Genomic DNA, 15,232 nt, shown 5'->3' on the forward strand with positions numbered 1-15,232 from the left:
GCAATGCTTCCAGCTGGCGAGTGGCTTCATGCTAGTTCAGCCTGTTGCATAGCTAATGGATCACCATTGCCAGGAGCAGTGCTTGCCTTTGGCTTTTTCTGTGTCAGAACCACTAGTGAGATGGGAGTTGTGAAGGGATGGTAAATGCAGAATTGATGTGATCTTTTTTTTTTTTCCTTCAGGTTTATCCAGATGGGATCCGGCACATTCGAGCAGATAAGAGAGTAAATGAATGGAAGACACCGGGGAAGAAAACCATTGTAAAATGTGCTGTGAACCAGAGACAAGTAGTGATAGCACTGACTGGAGGAGAACTGGTTTACTTTGAGATGGACCCGGTATGTGTGTTAATGTTGTGAATGCATTTGGAAGAGCAAGGCAGAGTATGGGGCATGCCAGAGGTTGATCAGACCTGCAGAAAAGGATTCTGTAGTGAAGCATCCTTCTAGATTGGATAGATCAAAGCCTTGCATATCTGGTCTATGTCTGTCTGAGATGATTTAATGGCTAATTGAAGTCTCTGAAGTTCATAACTGAGGCTGAAAATTGTGTACCTATCCTATTGCTATTCTGGTTCTTCCAATTGTAGCTGAAATAAGGCTGTAAAGAAATGTTTAAAAAAAATACAAAAAATCTAAAGCACATTTAAAAAAAAAAAAAGGCGGGGGGGGGTGTGGAGAGACAGTTTGGTGCTGGTTTGCTGTGTTGACTAGTTAATAAGTCTCTTGTGGTTTTGTGTCTCAGTCAGGACAGCTGAATGAGTACACAGAGAGAAAGGAGATGTCGGCTGATGTAGTTTGCATGAGCCTGGCCAATGTTCCTCCTGGGGAGCAGCGCTCCCGGTTCCTTGCTGTTGGGCTGGTGGACAACACTGTCAGAATTATTTCCCTTGACCCTTCGGTGAGTAGCTGTGTTGTTTCTGCCTCTTCCATTGGCTTGAAATGTTCAGAAGGGTACCCCAGAGGTGGGCTGTGTCTGTCCAAGCTGTCTTTTTGTATTCAGGTGGATGACTAGGAATGAATAGCTTCCATGGCTTTTCTCTGCTGGTTGGGAGGAAGCACAGTCCTTGATCCTAACCTGCCTAACCTGTAAGATTCCCTTGTTTTATCTAGTCTTGCCCATACCTGGAAGTTCAGCTAATGAGATATGAAAGTGTTTTCTTTTTTTGTTTTGTTTGGTTTTTTTTCTTTGCCCTGTCTCACTGTTTATGCCTGTACTATAGGTATGAGCAGACTCATTCTGCAAGCAGGTCAGCAACAAATCAGCATTATCATTCCTCTGCCTGCAACAGATGAGTGTTCAAAGGATGACTGAAGTAACATAAACTTTGCTCAAATCTCTCCATGCTAAATAGCCACAAACTGTGCTAGAACAGTTTGGAAGGATCCAGTTTATCTTCTCCAAACCCCAGGGCTGCAACCACTCCTGCTTGCCAAAATCCACAGAGCCAGCGTCTATTGTGACTTTTTTCTGTGCTGAATACTTCTTTATGGAGATTTAAAAGGGCATCTTTAAGCTCCTTAGATGGAGCTTGAATCCCGTCTTGCCATGCCAAGCCTTGCTAACTGGTGTGGTACCTCTTTTCTGTCTCTGACAGGATTGCTTACAGCCGCTGAGTATGCAGGCCCTTCCTGCACAGCCAGAGTCCCTGTGCATTGTGGAGATGGGTGGCACAGAGAAGCAGGATGAGCTGGGGGAGAGGGGCTCCATTGGCTTTCTGTACCTGAACATTGGACTGCAGGTGAGAGGTGCCTGCCTGGTTCTGACAGGTGTTTCTTGGTGAGCATTCGCTTGAAAGATGGATTGCTGCCATAGCCTTGTCATCATGCAGCGCAACACAAAGCCTGACTGTTCCCTCCTTGTTACAACATGCTTAACAACTGTGACTGGGGAATTCACTGTGTGACTTAGTAGAGGTGCAAGTTTCCCCATACGTTCCTAGACTTAAGACTAGTCAAAAGACAGCATGTTGTCCTAGACTTCATGTAGGACAAATTGTGCTTTTCCCCTTCCAGAAAGAGGGCATGTTCTAAAAAAAATTTCTGGGTGAAATGTTGGGCAGTTCTTTAGAAACTGCCTGTAGGGCAGAGTATCAAAGAAGTAACTACCCACAACCACAGGCTCTGCTCTAATAACTGCTCTTACACAGCTTTTTGTTGCATCCAGTACTGACTCTCTGATCTTTGACCAAAAAAATGTTGTTTTGACAATTCAACATGTGGTAAAAATAATCAGAGCAGTCTAGGTTCTTTCACATGCCTCAAATTTGATGTCAGAATGCAAGCTCTTTTTAAGCAGCATGAGTTTTTGGGTAAATGCTTTGTATTGAGAGGGATTAGGGTCTGGAATTGGCCCTCCAGGTTTTTCATGGCTTATGTGATGCACCAAACTTCTTGGTCTGTTTTTTGGCTCTTTGTTGGTTGGTTTGTTGTGGGGGGCGGTGGTGGTGTGTGTGTGTTTGGTTTACAGTAATTCCTTTCTGCCCTACAGGGGTGTGCAGGAGCTATGCTTTTTAATATTGAGAGCCAATTTAGATATAGCGTGGTTGTAGAAGAGAGTTGTACCGTAAGCTAGGAAAACAAACACCTAATTCTTCAGAAATTGCCTCTCTGTTTTGAATAATGGTTGTAGCTAGTTATTTCTTATCTGTAATCTTGATCTAACTCTTTGGTTTGCTAATGTCAAGAATGGTGTGCTGCTGCGAACTGTCCTGGATCCTGTTACTGGCGATCTTTCCGACACCAGGACCAGATACCTTGGCTCACGGCCTGTGAAACTCTTCCGAGTCCGAATGCAAGGCCAAGAGGCGGTAAGTGAGGCGAGCTCTCAGAATGGTGCAGATCCAGTCCCCAGGTGCAGCATCCTGGTTTTCCCTTATTGGTGGGCAGGGTGGGGAAGCATCCTTGCAGCACAGCAGGACTCTGGGTAAGGGTGGGAAGTAGAATGACTTCATTATGGAGCTGCCTGGCTCGCAGCTTGCTCTTTCACAAACAGCCTTGCTCTTGTTGGTATTCTCCTTACTTCTTAGGAAGTAATGTGTTGTGCTTCCCTGCCTTCTTTGAACTAGGACTTGTCTGACCCATAGGCTGTGTTTGCAGCATGTCTGGAGAGCTCTGAGCAGATTCTTGGGCTTAAAGACATTGGAAAATCTCACCTGCCTTGGTGCACAAGGACAGGAAGAACCCCATGCAGAAATCTTACCCCTTGACTGCTTGATGCAGTTGATGGTTGTTTCCTGTGCATGTTGAGAATGGGTCAGCCAGGGGCTAGACAGCTGCCATGCATGGTTCAGGGAAAATATTTGCAGGATTTGGCATAGAGGGAAGGATGTGTTTCATCAGAGGTGCCATTTCCAGCCCTTTTGATGTGGCACTGGGGAGATTAACCACCCCCTGCTTGACTCATTTTTGGATGACACCTTCAGAGTTGAGAAATACTGCTGGTCAGCATAGGGGGCTGGATTTGGGAATGTGAGCTCTGCTTTAATGTTATGGTACACTGGGTGAATGTCTTCAACTTGCTCCTGCCAGTCTGCCAGCTGTAACTTGGAGATGAGGTGCTTTGCAGCTCCAGCAGAGAATACTATAGAATAGCTGAGTGCTTTTCTACTTTGAGACCGGTCTCGGTTCCTCGTCTTACAATATGGGGAGAAAAAACATACTGCTCATGGCCAGTCAGTGATGGGCTTGGAGTGGCCTGTGAGTGTTTCAGTGTAGTTCCAGCTTTTGTTGCTCAGGTAGAAAGTAAGGTTGAACTGAAGTTGTTTTAGCCAAATGCGTAAAGCTGAAGAGTTTAGAAGTCCATCTGCTTCCTTTGTTTCCCTTAACTTGATTGATTGAAAATAGGTTACTGAATTTTTTTTTTTTAAAGGAAATTTCACTTAGATGCTGAATCAGAGTGTTATAGCATTTGGATTGTGACAAAGCAGTAAATATTTATTTTAAGTGACCTGTTCCCATTAGAACAGGCTATTGTTCAAAAAAAAAAAAAAGAAAGTATTTGTTGATCTTGGCTTTTACAGATAGAATAGTTTTTATTGCACCTCAGTTTGAGTATCCGTTGTCTTGATAGTACTTTGAAGTTCCTCTTTGTGCCGTATGCAATTTACAGATAAAACTGTCCCTTGCAAGCAAGTGGTATCTCTGAAGGTATGCTCTGAGCTGGGTGGAGTCCACCCACAAGAATTCAGTTGTTCTAGTGGGTAAGAGTCCAGCACTGTACATTCATTCATATTGCAAGGAGTGAGCTTGCCTCCATCCCCAGACCTGATAAATTTGCTGTGTTGTCTGTTTCCCAGGTGCTGGCCATGTCAAGCCGTTCCTGGCTCAGTTATTCCTATCAGTCACGCTTCCACCTGACTCCTCTGTCCTACGAGACACTGGAGTTTGCATCTGGTTTTGCTTCTGAGCAGTGCCCAGAGGGCATTGTAGCCATCTCCACAAACACATTGAGGTGAGAACTGATGGGGGAACACAAATACTTCTGGGCTGGGGTGCTAGGCAGATGGAGGGGTGATGAATTCTCTCTAGACATTCAAAGAAAGAGTTAAAGTGACTTAACTTAAGAATTAAGGTCTTTTTGATGTTATATGATTATGGATAATGATTTGATAAAAACACTTGGATGGGTTTCAGAAAACAGACAGAATACAAGGATAGTTATGCTGTCAAAAAGAAATAGGGTGCACTTCTCTGATTTGTATTTTCTAGCTTTTTAAAATAACAAGTGTAATTCAAGTTATCCTTAAATTCTCTGATCCTTAGAGAGGGAAGCTTTTAATAAATGTGAACCTATTGTATATTAGAATCTTGTGGTTTGTGATCTGAATTGGCTACTTTGCAGAAAATAAGCCATGTGATTAAGAAATCAGAGGCATGACAGGGGTGTATTTGTTGCCTTTTTAAAGTTCAGCTTAGATATTAAGATAAATGAAAATAATGGTCCACAAATTCAGGAGCTCTGCTGTATGCACTTGAACAGGCACTTTTTTCGTATCTGTCCTCATTGAAATATTACAGCATTCATTGCTTTTAAAGGAGTCATTCTTTCTGGAGAGACTTGCGGTTTTTAGTCACCAAATGCCAGAAGAACTGGCATTTCAGCTGGCAAGTCACAGGAAGAAAGAATTGGCATTGCATTTTTCATACTGTTTTAACTAAAGTGCCTCTGAGGAGCATTTGATTATGTGTCAGAGTCTGTGTCACATTTAGATTCAGATGATGTGTTCCCCAAATGTGTACTTTCCTTCTTCCATGGGCTCTCTGTTCCTCTTGGGATAGACTTACTTCAGCACCACTCAGAACACACCCTGAGACAGTGAGACCCCCTCAAGTCAAGGACCTCGCACTGCAGAGCACACCTGTCCCACAGCATAGGCTCCCATTGAGGATGCTAGTTTTGCTCTGCTCTCTGGAGCTGTTTGCTAGTTGCTGTCTGGCCCAAGAAAGGTGCTGCTTGTCTCCAGCACTAGCCAGTTGCACAGATGTAAAGCTCAACTCGTTTTGTTCTCTTGGACAGTTGCTTTCAGACCTTGTTCAACACGTGTCATGTCTTTGTCCCCTAGGATTTTGGCACTGGAGAAGCTGGGGGCAGTCTTCAACCAGGTTGCCTTCCCATTGCAGTACACACCCCGAAAATTTGTCATTCACCCAGAGAGCAACAACCTGATCATCATTGAGACGGACCACAACGCTTACACTGAGGCCACCAAGGCACAGAGGAAGCAGCAAATGGCTGAGGTAATTGGGGTGGGGGACAGGTACATGCATCTGTTCCCAGGAGGGGACTTCTGCAGCTGGAAATTCCTCCCTGCTCACTAGCTCCCAGCTGCCATTGCCTGCAAGTTTTTGTGCCCTCTGTGAAGGCAGGGGCTGAAAGGAGTGAAGATCTGCCTCAAAACACAAATTTCAGCCAAATACACTACTTCTCAATGCTCCTTTCTTTGCATGTTACTATGGCAGGCTTTAAGAACCACGTATTGAAGGACAGTCATGCTTGTGTAACACTGTTCTCTGGGTTTTCTGTGACGGTTTGAGGATGTTTGGATTTCAGTAGGTTATTTTATTCTTCACGTTGTTTCCAGAGTTGTTGATTTGGGGAAATAGCTTCCCAGACAACTGCCCCTTGGGCAGGACAGAGCTGACACTGCTGTGGTCTGAGCTGCAGAGGCTGCCTTGGGAATAAGCTCAGGATGGGTGGAAGCTTTGGGATTTGGTGGCTTTTATGTCTTCACAGGCAGTACCTTGCCCTGAAATACCTGGGCTTAGGGGAAACAGGGAGGCTAGATTCTACACAGAGCATCAGCATGTCTGGAAAGGAAATCCACTGAGCTGTTCTTTTCTCCTGTCCTTTAATGTGCTGTAGGAAATGGTGGAGGCTGCAGGTGAAGATGAGAGGGAGTTGGCTGCAGAGATGGCTGCAGCCTTTCTGAATGAGAATCTTCCCGAGTCCATCTTTGGTGCTCCCAAGGCAGGGAATGGACAGTGGGCCTCTGTCATCAGGGTGATGAACCCGATCCAGGGAAATACGTTAGATCTGGTCCAGCTAGAGCAGAATGAAGCTGCCTTCAGGTAAGAAGCAGTGTCAGATGCAGCAAGAGTCTCTGCTTGTGATGGGTCTTGCATGGTTTTATCCTTCTTTTGCTCAGCTGTTACTGAATTGAAATCCAAATGCAGCATGTTATCAAGAGACTGGCTTGAAAATCCAGAAGTGATTGCCACATGCTTAAAGCTTTGTCTGGCCTTTCCTTCCCTTCCCACCCTGATCTGTCTCATGTGACACTAAAAGCTGGGGCTCCAGATGTGTTTGTTGGACCCCAGTGCTTATAGAACAACATGGGGATATAAATGACAGATAAGAGAGCCGGGAACAAGAGAATGTGCTGCTATCTTTCACTTCCCCTTTTCATCCAGATAAACTGAGCATAGATTAAATGGAAAGGAAGTGTTAGAGGTACTGGAGGGGAAGACCAATGCAAGAATAGTGAGTGCCTCAGCAGGTGAAGTGGAGTTAGGTCATGCTGGTCCAAAAGGCTGACTCTGTCCTGTTTTGTCCAGGATTCCCAACCTGGATGAGCTAGCCACTGGACAGGAAATAACACTGGAGGATGAGGAAAGTTATATGTACATGTCCAAATTGAAACAGCCTTTGGAAGAGAGCTTCCAGTGGAGCTTAGTGGATGGCTAGGCAGTGTCCAGCCTGTGAAAGCATAAAACCAGTGCTTTAGGAATGTGACAGCTAGAGCATATTGGGCTTTTTTTTTTTTTTTTTTTAATGGGGAGTGTGGAGAAATCTGTGTTAAACATTTCTGCGGGGAGGAAAAATGACCTGAAAATGAAATGTCAGTGCTGGAAGGTTGGGCTCCTGAATCTCTGCCTGGCTTGGTGCAAGTTATGCTGTCAGGGAATCCAGTCAGTATGCGGCATTCATTTGTGTCATGATCACACTGATCTCCTGGCATGTCTTGTCACCCCCAGTGTGGCTGTGTGCCGGTTCTCCAATACTGGTGATGAGTGGTACGTGCTGGTGGGTGTCGCCAAGGACCTGATTCTGAACCCACGCTCGGTTGCTGGGGGATTTGTCTACACATACAAGCTGGTTAATAGTGGTGAGAAGCTGGAGTTTCTGCACAAGGTGAGAGGGATGACTGTGTCATTTACAGGCAGAGTCTTGGAATAGCTGTTACTTCACCCTGAAGGCTATAGTGATACTGCAGTACTCGGTGAATCCCAGGCAAGGTCATCATGCTGATGTTACACACTGGAAGCAGCCTTGGGGAAAATAAGTTGCCTCCTACAAAATCATTTGGGACACCTTTCACAGAGCTGAGGATTGAACACAGATCTCCTGAGAGTCCCGGTCCTTTTTCCTATCCATCTAATAGGGTAAATGGAAAGGAGCAGTGTTTTTCATGCCCCTGTTGGGGGGGGGGGGGAAGAGAAACAGCTCTGTTTCCTTTTTGAAATATGAACTCAGAGAGCTGCTCTGAGCACTTGTTTACAAAGCAAATTCATACTTGGGTCACTTGAGCCCTGGTGCTAAGGCTCTCAGTCCTTGGCTTGCCACATGAAGCTGGTGTGAGCTGTCATCTTTCCTCTGCTGCTGTTCTGGTTGTGTGTAGAAATGATTAGTCGCCTAGTGACCAACTTGCTTGACAGGTCTCTGGGGCTTTAGCGAGGGTTTCAGCAGAACTCTGTTAAAACAAAATTCTGTTCTTCTTCCCACGTGCTTCCAGCATGGCCGAGATTTGAGCAGATGAGCACGTGGAAAGGAATCTTGTGGCTTATTCACTTCCTACGGTCCTGATGCAGTGAGTGGGTTCTGTCCTGGACCGGGGCCTTTTCTGGTGCCACTGAACACCCACTTGGAAGTTGACAGAGCTGATGATGTGAAATAACTTCTCTTAGCCAGTGCAACCAAGCTGGGAACACTGTAACTGGAAGCTCTCTATGTGTTCCCATTCTCTGCTGTGGCTGGTCCTTTTGGATTGATGAGTGGTGGGAGATATTTCAGCCCTGTCTGAGTTACTGGAATTGTGGGCACACTGTAATTGTTCAGATGTAATGTTTCTTCAGTGGCAGCTTCAGAGCATCTATGGCAGATGGCTGAATTAGATTCATGCCTTTTTTTTAAAAACAGAGAATCTGGTTGGATTTAGGCAAAGCATAAAGTCTTTCTGTTGGGCATAAAGCAAAACTACGAACCAAGGCAACAAGATCCTTGCCTGCTTTTGCTGCCTGCCTAGCGTGGGTTCTTAACAGCAGTCCTACACACTTCAGTTAAGGTGCACTGCCCGCGGTGTCTGTGTAGTAGCCAGAGCTCTCTTAGTACCATGTGTGGTACGTGCTGCTGTTGAAAGGCCTACAGAGGACAGACCTGTTGCCCCTCATGTAGAAGATTGTCATTAGCCTTTTACATTGAAAGCCTTGGCACAGGCCAAGGAGCTTCAACCGAACTATTAGCTGAATCCATTCTGAAGCTTGGTGTAAGGTTAGCTCTGTTAATGGGGGTCTCACAGTCTTCCTCTTCCCTCTCTAGACCCCTGTGGAGGAGGTTCCTGCAGCCATTGCTCCGTTCCAAGGTAGAGTCTTAATTGGAGTTGGAAAGCTCTTGCGTGTATATGACCTGGGCAAGAAGAAACTGCTTCGGAAGTGTGAGAATAAGGTACTGGCTTTTGTTCTTGACCAGAGCTGTTAATATGGAGCTAGTGATGCTTTGTGGCAGGATTGAAACAAGGGTTTAGCTGCTACTCCAGCCCAGTGTGTCTGTGCACGTGGACCTCGGAGCTGTATCTGTGCCTTGCCGGTGTGCGCTAGGTGCATGCATCCAGAGCAGTGTTGGCAGCTCTGGCTGGACTGGACTGTTGTGCTGCCCCTCTGCACCCTAAGCATGCATCACTTTCCCGTTGCCATTCAGATGTAGTGTTGCAGGTTCCTTTTAGTACCAGCTCAATGCAGGCTGTTAATGGACCTGTGCAGAAGTTTCACAAGCCTTTGGCCTCTGCTGCAAATGTGAGAGGTCTTATCCAGATACAAAATGACAGCTGCGGGAAATGTTTCCTTAGGTGATCAGGAGGCTGGGGACAGAAGTTGGAGGGTGCATATGAGCACTTCTTCAGATCCTCAGAATTTTGAAAAGGGGATTTTCTCCTTGAAGTAGATGGTCCTTCTTGCAGAGCACCTGTGGTACTTTAGGAAAAGAAATTGCAGGGCATGGTTTTCTAAGTCTTAATTGCCTGCTCCTCCCTCTCTCATGCAAGCTGCAGAACCTGTGGCAGTTGCCCACTACTGCACAAAGGAACTCCAGCAAGCTCACAGGCAGACTGGCAACTTGTAGGGACATGGTTTTTTGTGTGTTGGGTGTTTTTAGTTTTGTTTTGGGTTGGGTTTTTTTCCTAAAATATGACTCATGAAAAATTGAAGCTTTCCTTCTTGGGTTGTTTCATGACCACAGTAGTTGAGGGGATGCTGAAGCAATGCCTGCTTTTGCAGGACTGTCCCTGGCATCTCAGTTTATAGGCTCGCCAGCAGTGCTTGTTCTCTGGACATTACTTGTATTCAGCAGGCTGAGAATGATGCATGGTGGATGTTAGGTTGCAAGGTCCTGTATTGACAGCATGTTTAGACTGGGGATGTATTATGCCAGAAATGAGAGGTAGTTTTGGAAGAAATGGTGGGAAATGGGAAGTGAGCCATAGTTTACAGGGGGAAATAGTGTTTCAGTTGGAGTAAGGTAGAGTTAATGGGTTATAATTCTCTGTTTGAAGCACTCAGGTTTTGTTCTTTCTCTCTCAAAAGCACATTGCTAACTACATCTGTGGGATCCAAACCATTGGGCACAGAGTGATTGTTTCAGATGTTCAGGAGAGTTTCATCTGGGTGCGCTACAAAAGGAATGAGAACCAGCTCATCATCTTTGCTGATGACACTTATCCCCGGTGGGTTACTACAGCAACTCTCCTGGATTATGACACTGTGGCTGGAGCAGACAAGTTTGGCAACATCTGCGTGGTGAGTGTGCCTCGGAGAAGTGGGGCTTTTTGGACACGACATATTTTTCCTTAAAACATCCGTGATTTGTCTTAAGAGAACAAGAATCTGTGCTTAGCTGGAGACAACGCCCTGTATCATTCACTTGTTTTTACGGCATGACTAGCTGTTGTCATAGTGGACGGCTGCAGTTTATCGGTTTGTTAATTTGAAGCAAACAAGTTAAAGCAACAGCAGGTCAAAAAACATATTTCTGAAGAATTCAATAACTTGTGTTGAAATTGCCCCCAAACCTGCTGTGCATAAGCCTTCAAATGAAGCTTGTGACTGTGAAAGGGCACATGAGAACTTGTGTCAGGGTTATCACTCTTACTTTCCCTGGCTAAACCTCATTGCTGGCATTTAGCTTTCTCTGTCACTTCCCCTTGAAAGTTGGCTTTGTCAGTGCTGACACTTCCCCACTTGGCTGGATTTCAGCAGGGGAGGAGGAAAGAATAGATGGTCTTTCTGCCAGAGCTTTGATCTCTTTCTGAAGCGTGCTTGGGTGCTTTGGAGTGGAGTTCAGCAAGTGTCAGACAGTGTGCCTGCAGGATTTGGCTGACGCACACAAAACAATCCTCTTTGGTTTTCCTGCCCCACATCCATCAAACTGTTTCTTTAGTGGAACCACCTTTGAACCACCTTCAGACCATTTTGACAATACCTCCCAGGGTGATCTGCAAGTGCCAGGCCATGCAGAGGCCGGTCATGAGGTGTCCTGCCCGTGTTTTTGAGTGATGGGCCATCAGTCTTGACAACACGGTTGTTGCTTAACTAAAAACCTTGATTGGAGGGGCAAATGGATGATTTTGCTGTAAGTGTAAAGTGATTCTTGTAGAGTCCATAAAAGCAGCCTTTCAAAGACCACAGGGATTCTCCAGAGATAATGTGCTGCTCCTCTGCAGCTTGTTGACTCTTTCTTCCACTTTCAACACAGGTGAGATTGCCTCCCAACACCAATGATGAGGTAGATGAGGATCCCACAGGCAACAAAGCTCTCTGGGACAGGGGGCTTCTTAATGGAGCATCGCAGAAGGTAATGCTTCATGGAAAGCATGTGGTTATTGTGGGAAAAGAGCATGCTGCTTTTCTGTGAAGTCCTCTGCAGTGTTGTCCAGGAGATGCATTGGCAGTTCTGCTCCTACACGTCTACCATGCTGTGGGTGATCGGTTTTCCCTGTCACTGGGAGCCAAATTCAGCTTCTGAAATCACAGCCGATGCCTATTCAGTGATGTTTGATTGAAGCAGCATGCTCATTTTCTTTTTCTGCTTTCCCTCATTACTTGCATCTGTTTGTCCAGCTCAAGAGGGTAACTCAGTGGCATGCTGAGTTTTGCTGTCTGGTCACAGGTGGAAGGCACTTCCTCTTCAGAAAGGTGTTTCAGAACTAGCAGGTGGCCGAATTCATTCTGCTTTCCTGTCTTAAGCCTTTTGATGCTTTTATATAGCTAAAGAAAAAACATGCTTCTGTGTTTGACTTTCAGGCTGAAGTGATTATGAATTATCACGTGGGAGAGACAGTGCTTTCCTTACAGAAGACCACGCTGATCCCAGGAGGCTCTGAATCTCTTGTCTATACCACTTTATCGGGGGGGATAGGAATCTTGGTCCCTTTTACTTCCCATGAGGTAAGCAAGCCCCATCATTATGCTGCACAGTTGTTGCTTTTCTGTGCGCTCCTCCCCAGCCAGTATATTAGTGTGCTGCATCCCTTGAGGGTAACCCTAGGGCTCTGCAGTGTGTGAAAACCTGGGCTGCAGGAAAGCCTGTGGCTGTGGGATGGGCTCCAATGCAAAGGGGAAGAGAAGGAGCTTGTTAACTCCTCCTGCATTGGCTCTAGGAAGAGTTGAGAGCTTTTGTTGTTGCACTGCTGTTCTAAATCTGTTCATGCCCCAGAGGAGCTCTTGGGTGATTTAGTGTCTCTGAGGAGGGATCCTTTGGCATGCTTGTGTAGCCTGTAAACTATTGATCAGGCACTGACACTTCAAGTCCTGAAGATAGTATTCTCGTCTCTGTTTGCTGTGGCCTCCTGGAGCAGCGGATGCCAAGACATTTACTCCTTGAGCTGCACGTCTGTGCTGCACAGCTGCTACATGCTCCAATTCCTGGGAGGCTGATCCTGGCCAAGGTGGCACAGTTGGCTGCTTAGCTCTGCCGTGGGTGCTCCCAGGGTGGAATTGGTGAGGGGGTGACCGTGGCTGCCATGTGCAGGGCTGCTCTAGCAGGACCTGGTAATGGCAGTGTTTCAGGCAGCGCAGGAGCACCTGGCTGATGGGTGCCTTACCTTGCCAGTGGCATTGACATGTAGCAATCGGTTCTCTTAGCGATTCTTAATCTCCCCAGGATCACGACTTCTTCCAGCATGTGGAAATGCACTTAAGGTCTGAGCATCCTCCTCTCTGTGGACGTGACCATCTCAGTTTCCGCTCCTACTACTTCCCAGTGAAGGTAGGTCTGAGTATTTAGGATCAGCTGGTCATGGGGGTGCAGAGACTTGCTCTGGGGCATGGAACTGCTTTGAGGCCTAGCAGAAGCAGGTCACGGTTGCTGTTCAGTGGGGAAGACTGAGGCAATGTAAACCATAGTTTGTGTAGTGACTGTGGCAGGAACTGAAGCTAGTGCTTGAATAGCACTCTGTAAGGAGAGCAGCGCTCAGCGCTTAATACTGTGTCTGTTTTGGTTTCTAAACCCTTGTAATGAGCCTTCTGAGGGCTGGTCTTGAGACCCAAGCCCAGCGGTGGTGTTGCTGTGCTTCTCTGCTTGCCACAGCATCTCCTTTTTCCATCAGGAGAAGAAACATTACATAGCTATTTGCGTAGCGAGGTCAAACTGGGTATTGCCTTGGGGATATGTTTTTTCTGCCACCACTGAAAAGGGAAATCTGATAAGAAACGGCTGTTGCTGCCTATTTCTGCTTTTGAGGTTCTGTGTGTGAAGCTGTTGACTGCTAAATGCTGTGACCGGAAGTGTCCAGAGTACTAGACCAGAGTAAATATGTGGTAACTTACATACAGAGTGGTAATTTACATACAGAGTAATGTATGTACTGTCAGTCAGAAAACTGTTCCAGCAGCTGAAGCTGTCCAAGCGCAGCGGGTGTTCTTATTCTTGATGGGCTTGATGCAGCATGCACAATTAAAAGATGTCTCACATCTGGCTGAAGATGCCCTTCAGTCTGTCTTTTGCAGCCTCCCCTCAGCTTTTGCAGCACAGTGTTTGGACCAGAGTCGGATCTGATGTCTTTTCCCTTGTGTCATTCTTCAGCTGCACCCAGGTTTTTGGGGTTTCTCCTTCATTAATCAAGCTGACCAGTAATTAATTTGATGCTAACTGCTACTATTCAGCAGATGAGGTCACCAAGCATGGTCTTGTTTCCAGGACAGGATTAAGAAGCTCCTGGGAACAAACTGTTTGTTGCCATTTTTGCCTGTTTAGGCAGGGTTCAGTGCCTCTGTGTTTTGTGGATTCAATGCTCTCCTCCTTGCCCCTCCAGAATGTGATCGATGGGGACCTGTGTGAGCAGTTCAACTCCATGGAGCCTAACAAACAGAAGAATGTGGCCGAAGAGCTGGACCGGACCCCACCCGAGGTGTCCAAGAAGCTGGAAGACATCCGCACGCGCTATGCTTTCTGAGCGGCAGCTGGCAGGAGCAGAGCTGCTCGCTGGGCGCCTATGGTTGCTCTTCCAAGCACAGTTGGGAGGAGGAATGTGTGCTTTTTTTCCCTTTTTAAATATTGGTTTGCTCCTCTTGGTTTATGTTTCAAAGTAACGTGACTCCAGTAAATACAGTATCAGGTATTAGGTCTCCCAACACATCCCGCTGCTTATGTGAAGGCTCCTGATATTCTGGCTTCCAGCCACAGATGCCCTCTTGGGAAGTGCCTGAGGAAGGACGCAGACTGACCCTCAGCCCCATCTCCTTGGCCCCCCTTTAGGATGGGGGAGCCTGAGGGTGTCTTGTGCTGGCCTTGCAGAAGGCCCTGTAGGGCAGATACAGCTGAGCCTTTGTAGGATCAAGTGGGTTTTGCAATTTCCTGGCTTTTTGGTCAAGGAAAGAGCTGTGGCGTGACTTGGGATTGCCAGGCTCCTTTTAGTAGTCGGTGGCGAGAAGCTCTGGGCTTCCACCAGTCCTGGGAGCAGCCAGTGGGAAGCCTGGCTGTGCGGAGGGCATAACTGTCACACTTGTCTTGAACGTTTTCTTCTGAATTGCAAGGGGTTTTTGGACTCACCGTTTCTGACTGTTTTCCCTGTAAATAGAGTTTTGTACAATGTTGACTCTCTTGGGGGTGGGGAAGAGCGAGGCCTGAGTCTGGGACTTGATTTGTTTCATAATAACTTTGGCAAGAGCAGTGTCTCCAAGCTGTGACTGTGAGCAGCACATGAAGAATAAAAGCCTGTTTTTTAACTAGCCTGACTCTGGGGCTCCTCTCCTTTGCAGCAGCTGTTGCTGACCTGTTTGGAGCAGGAGGGGTGGAGGAGGACAGAAACGTGCACACCCTGAACCCCATGCCCTGTGTGGATGCTGGAGCCGTGCTGCCGCCCTGCAGGTGTTGGCCTGTAAGCCCCTCTCCACCCCTGCTTCCCTGCCTGCTCTGCCTGGAGCTGGCCCCGAGCCCGGCAGTGTGTCCCGCAGCTGGAGCCGCCGGTCTGCCCTGGGACACACGCAAAGCAGGGGTATGTGGAAAAAAAGGATGGGAGGGAAGG

General features: G+C 46.8%; 1 protein-coding gene across 2 annotated transcripts in view; it reads left to right on the plus strand.

Annotated features, from left to right (window-relative positions):
* Nucleotides 1-14,936, plus strand: part of SF3B3 (splicing factor 3b subunit 3) — a 30,221-nt gene extending 15,285 nt beyond the window's left edge. For both annotated transcript variants that reach the window (XM_069793805.1, XM_069793806.1), the window contains exons 13-26: nt 183-338; nt 745-900; nt 1,598-1,741; nt 2,687-2,809; nt 4,298-4,452; nt 5,564-5,738; nt 6,364-6,569; nt 7,476-7,632; nt 9,037-9,162; nt 10,296-10,508; nt 11,464-11,562; nt 12,012-12,155; nt 12,871-12,975; nt 14,021-14,936. In XM_069793805.1, coding sequence (XP_069649906.1) covers nt 183-338; nt 745-900; nt 1,598-1,741; nt 2,687-2,809; nt 4,298-4,452; nt 5,564-5,738; nt 6,364-6,569; nt 7,476-7,632; nt 9,037-9,162; nt 10,296-10,508; nt 11,464-11,562; nt 12,012-12,155; nt 12,871-12,975; nt 14,021-14,161 — 2,100 coding nt within the window. In that variant the 3' untranslated portion in view covers nt 14,162-14,936. The remainder of the gene's footprint in view (nt 1-182; nt 339-744; nt 901-1,597; nt 1,742-2,686; nt 2,810-4,297; nt 4,453-5,563; nt 5,739-6,363; nt 6,570-7,475; nt 7,633-9,036; nt 9,163-10,295; nt 10,509-11,463; nt 11,563-12,011; nt 12,156-12,870; nt 12,976-14,020) is intronic.
* Nucleotides 14,937-15,232: the final 296 nt, after the last annotated feature.

This window comes from Haliaeetus albicilla, chromosome 10 (genome assembly GCF_947461875.1).
Source record: "Haliaeetus albicilla chromosome 10, bHalAlb1.1, whole genome shotgun sequence".
NCBI classification, from domain to species: Eukaryota; Metazoa; Chordata; class Aves; order Accipitriformes; family Accipitridae; genus Haliaeetus; species Haliaeetus albicilla.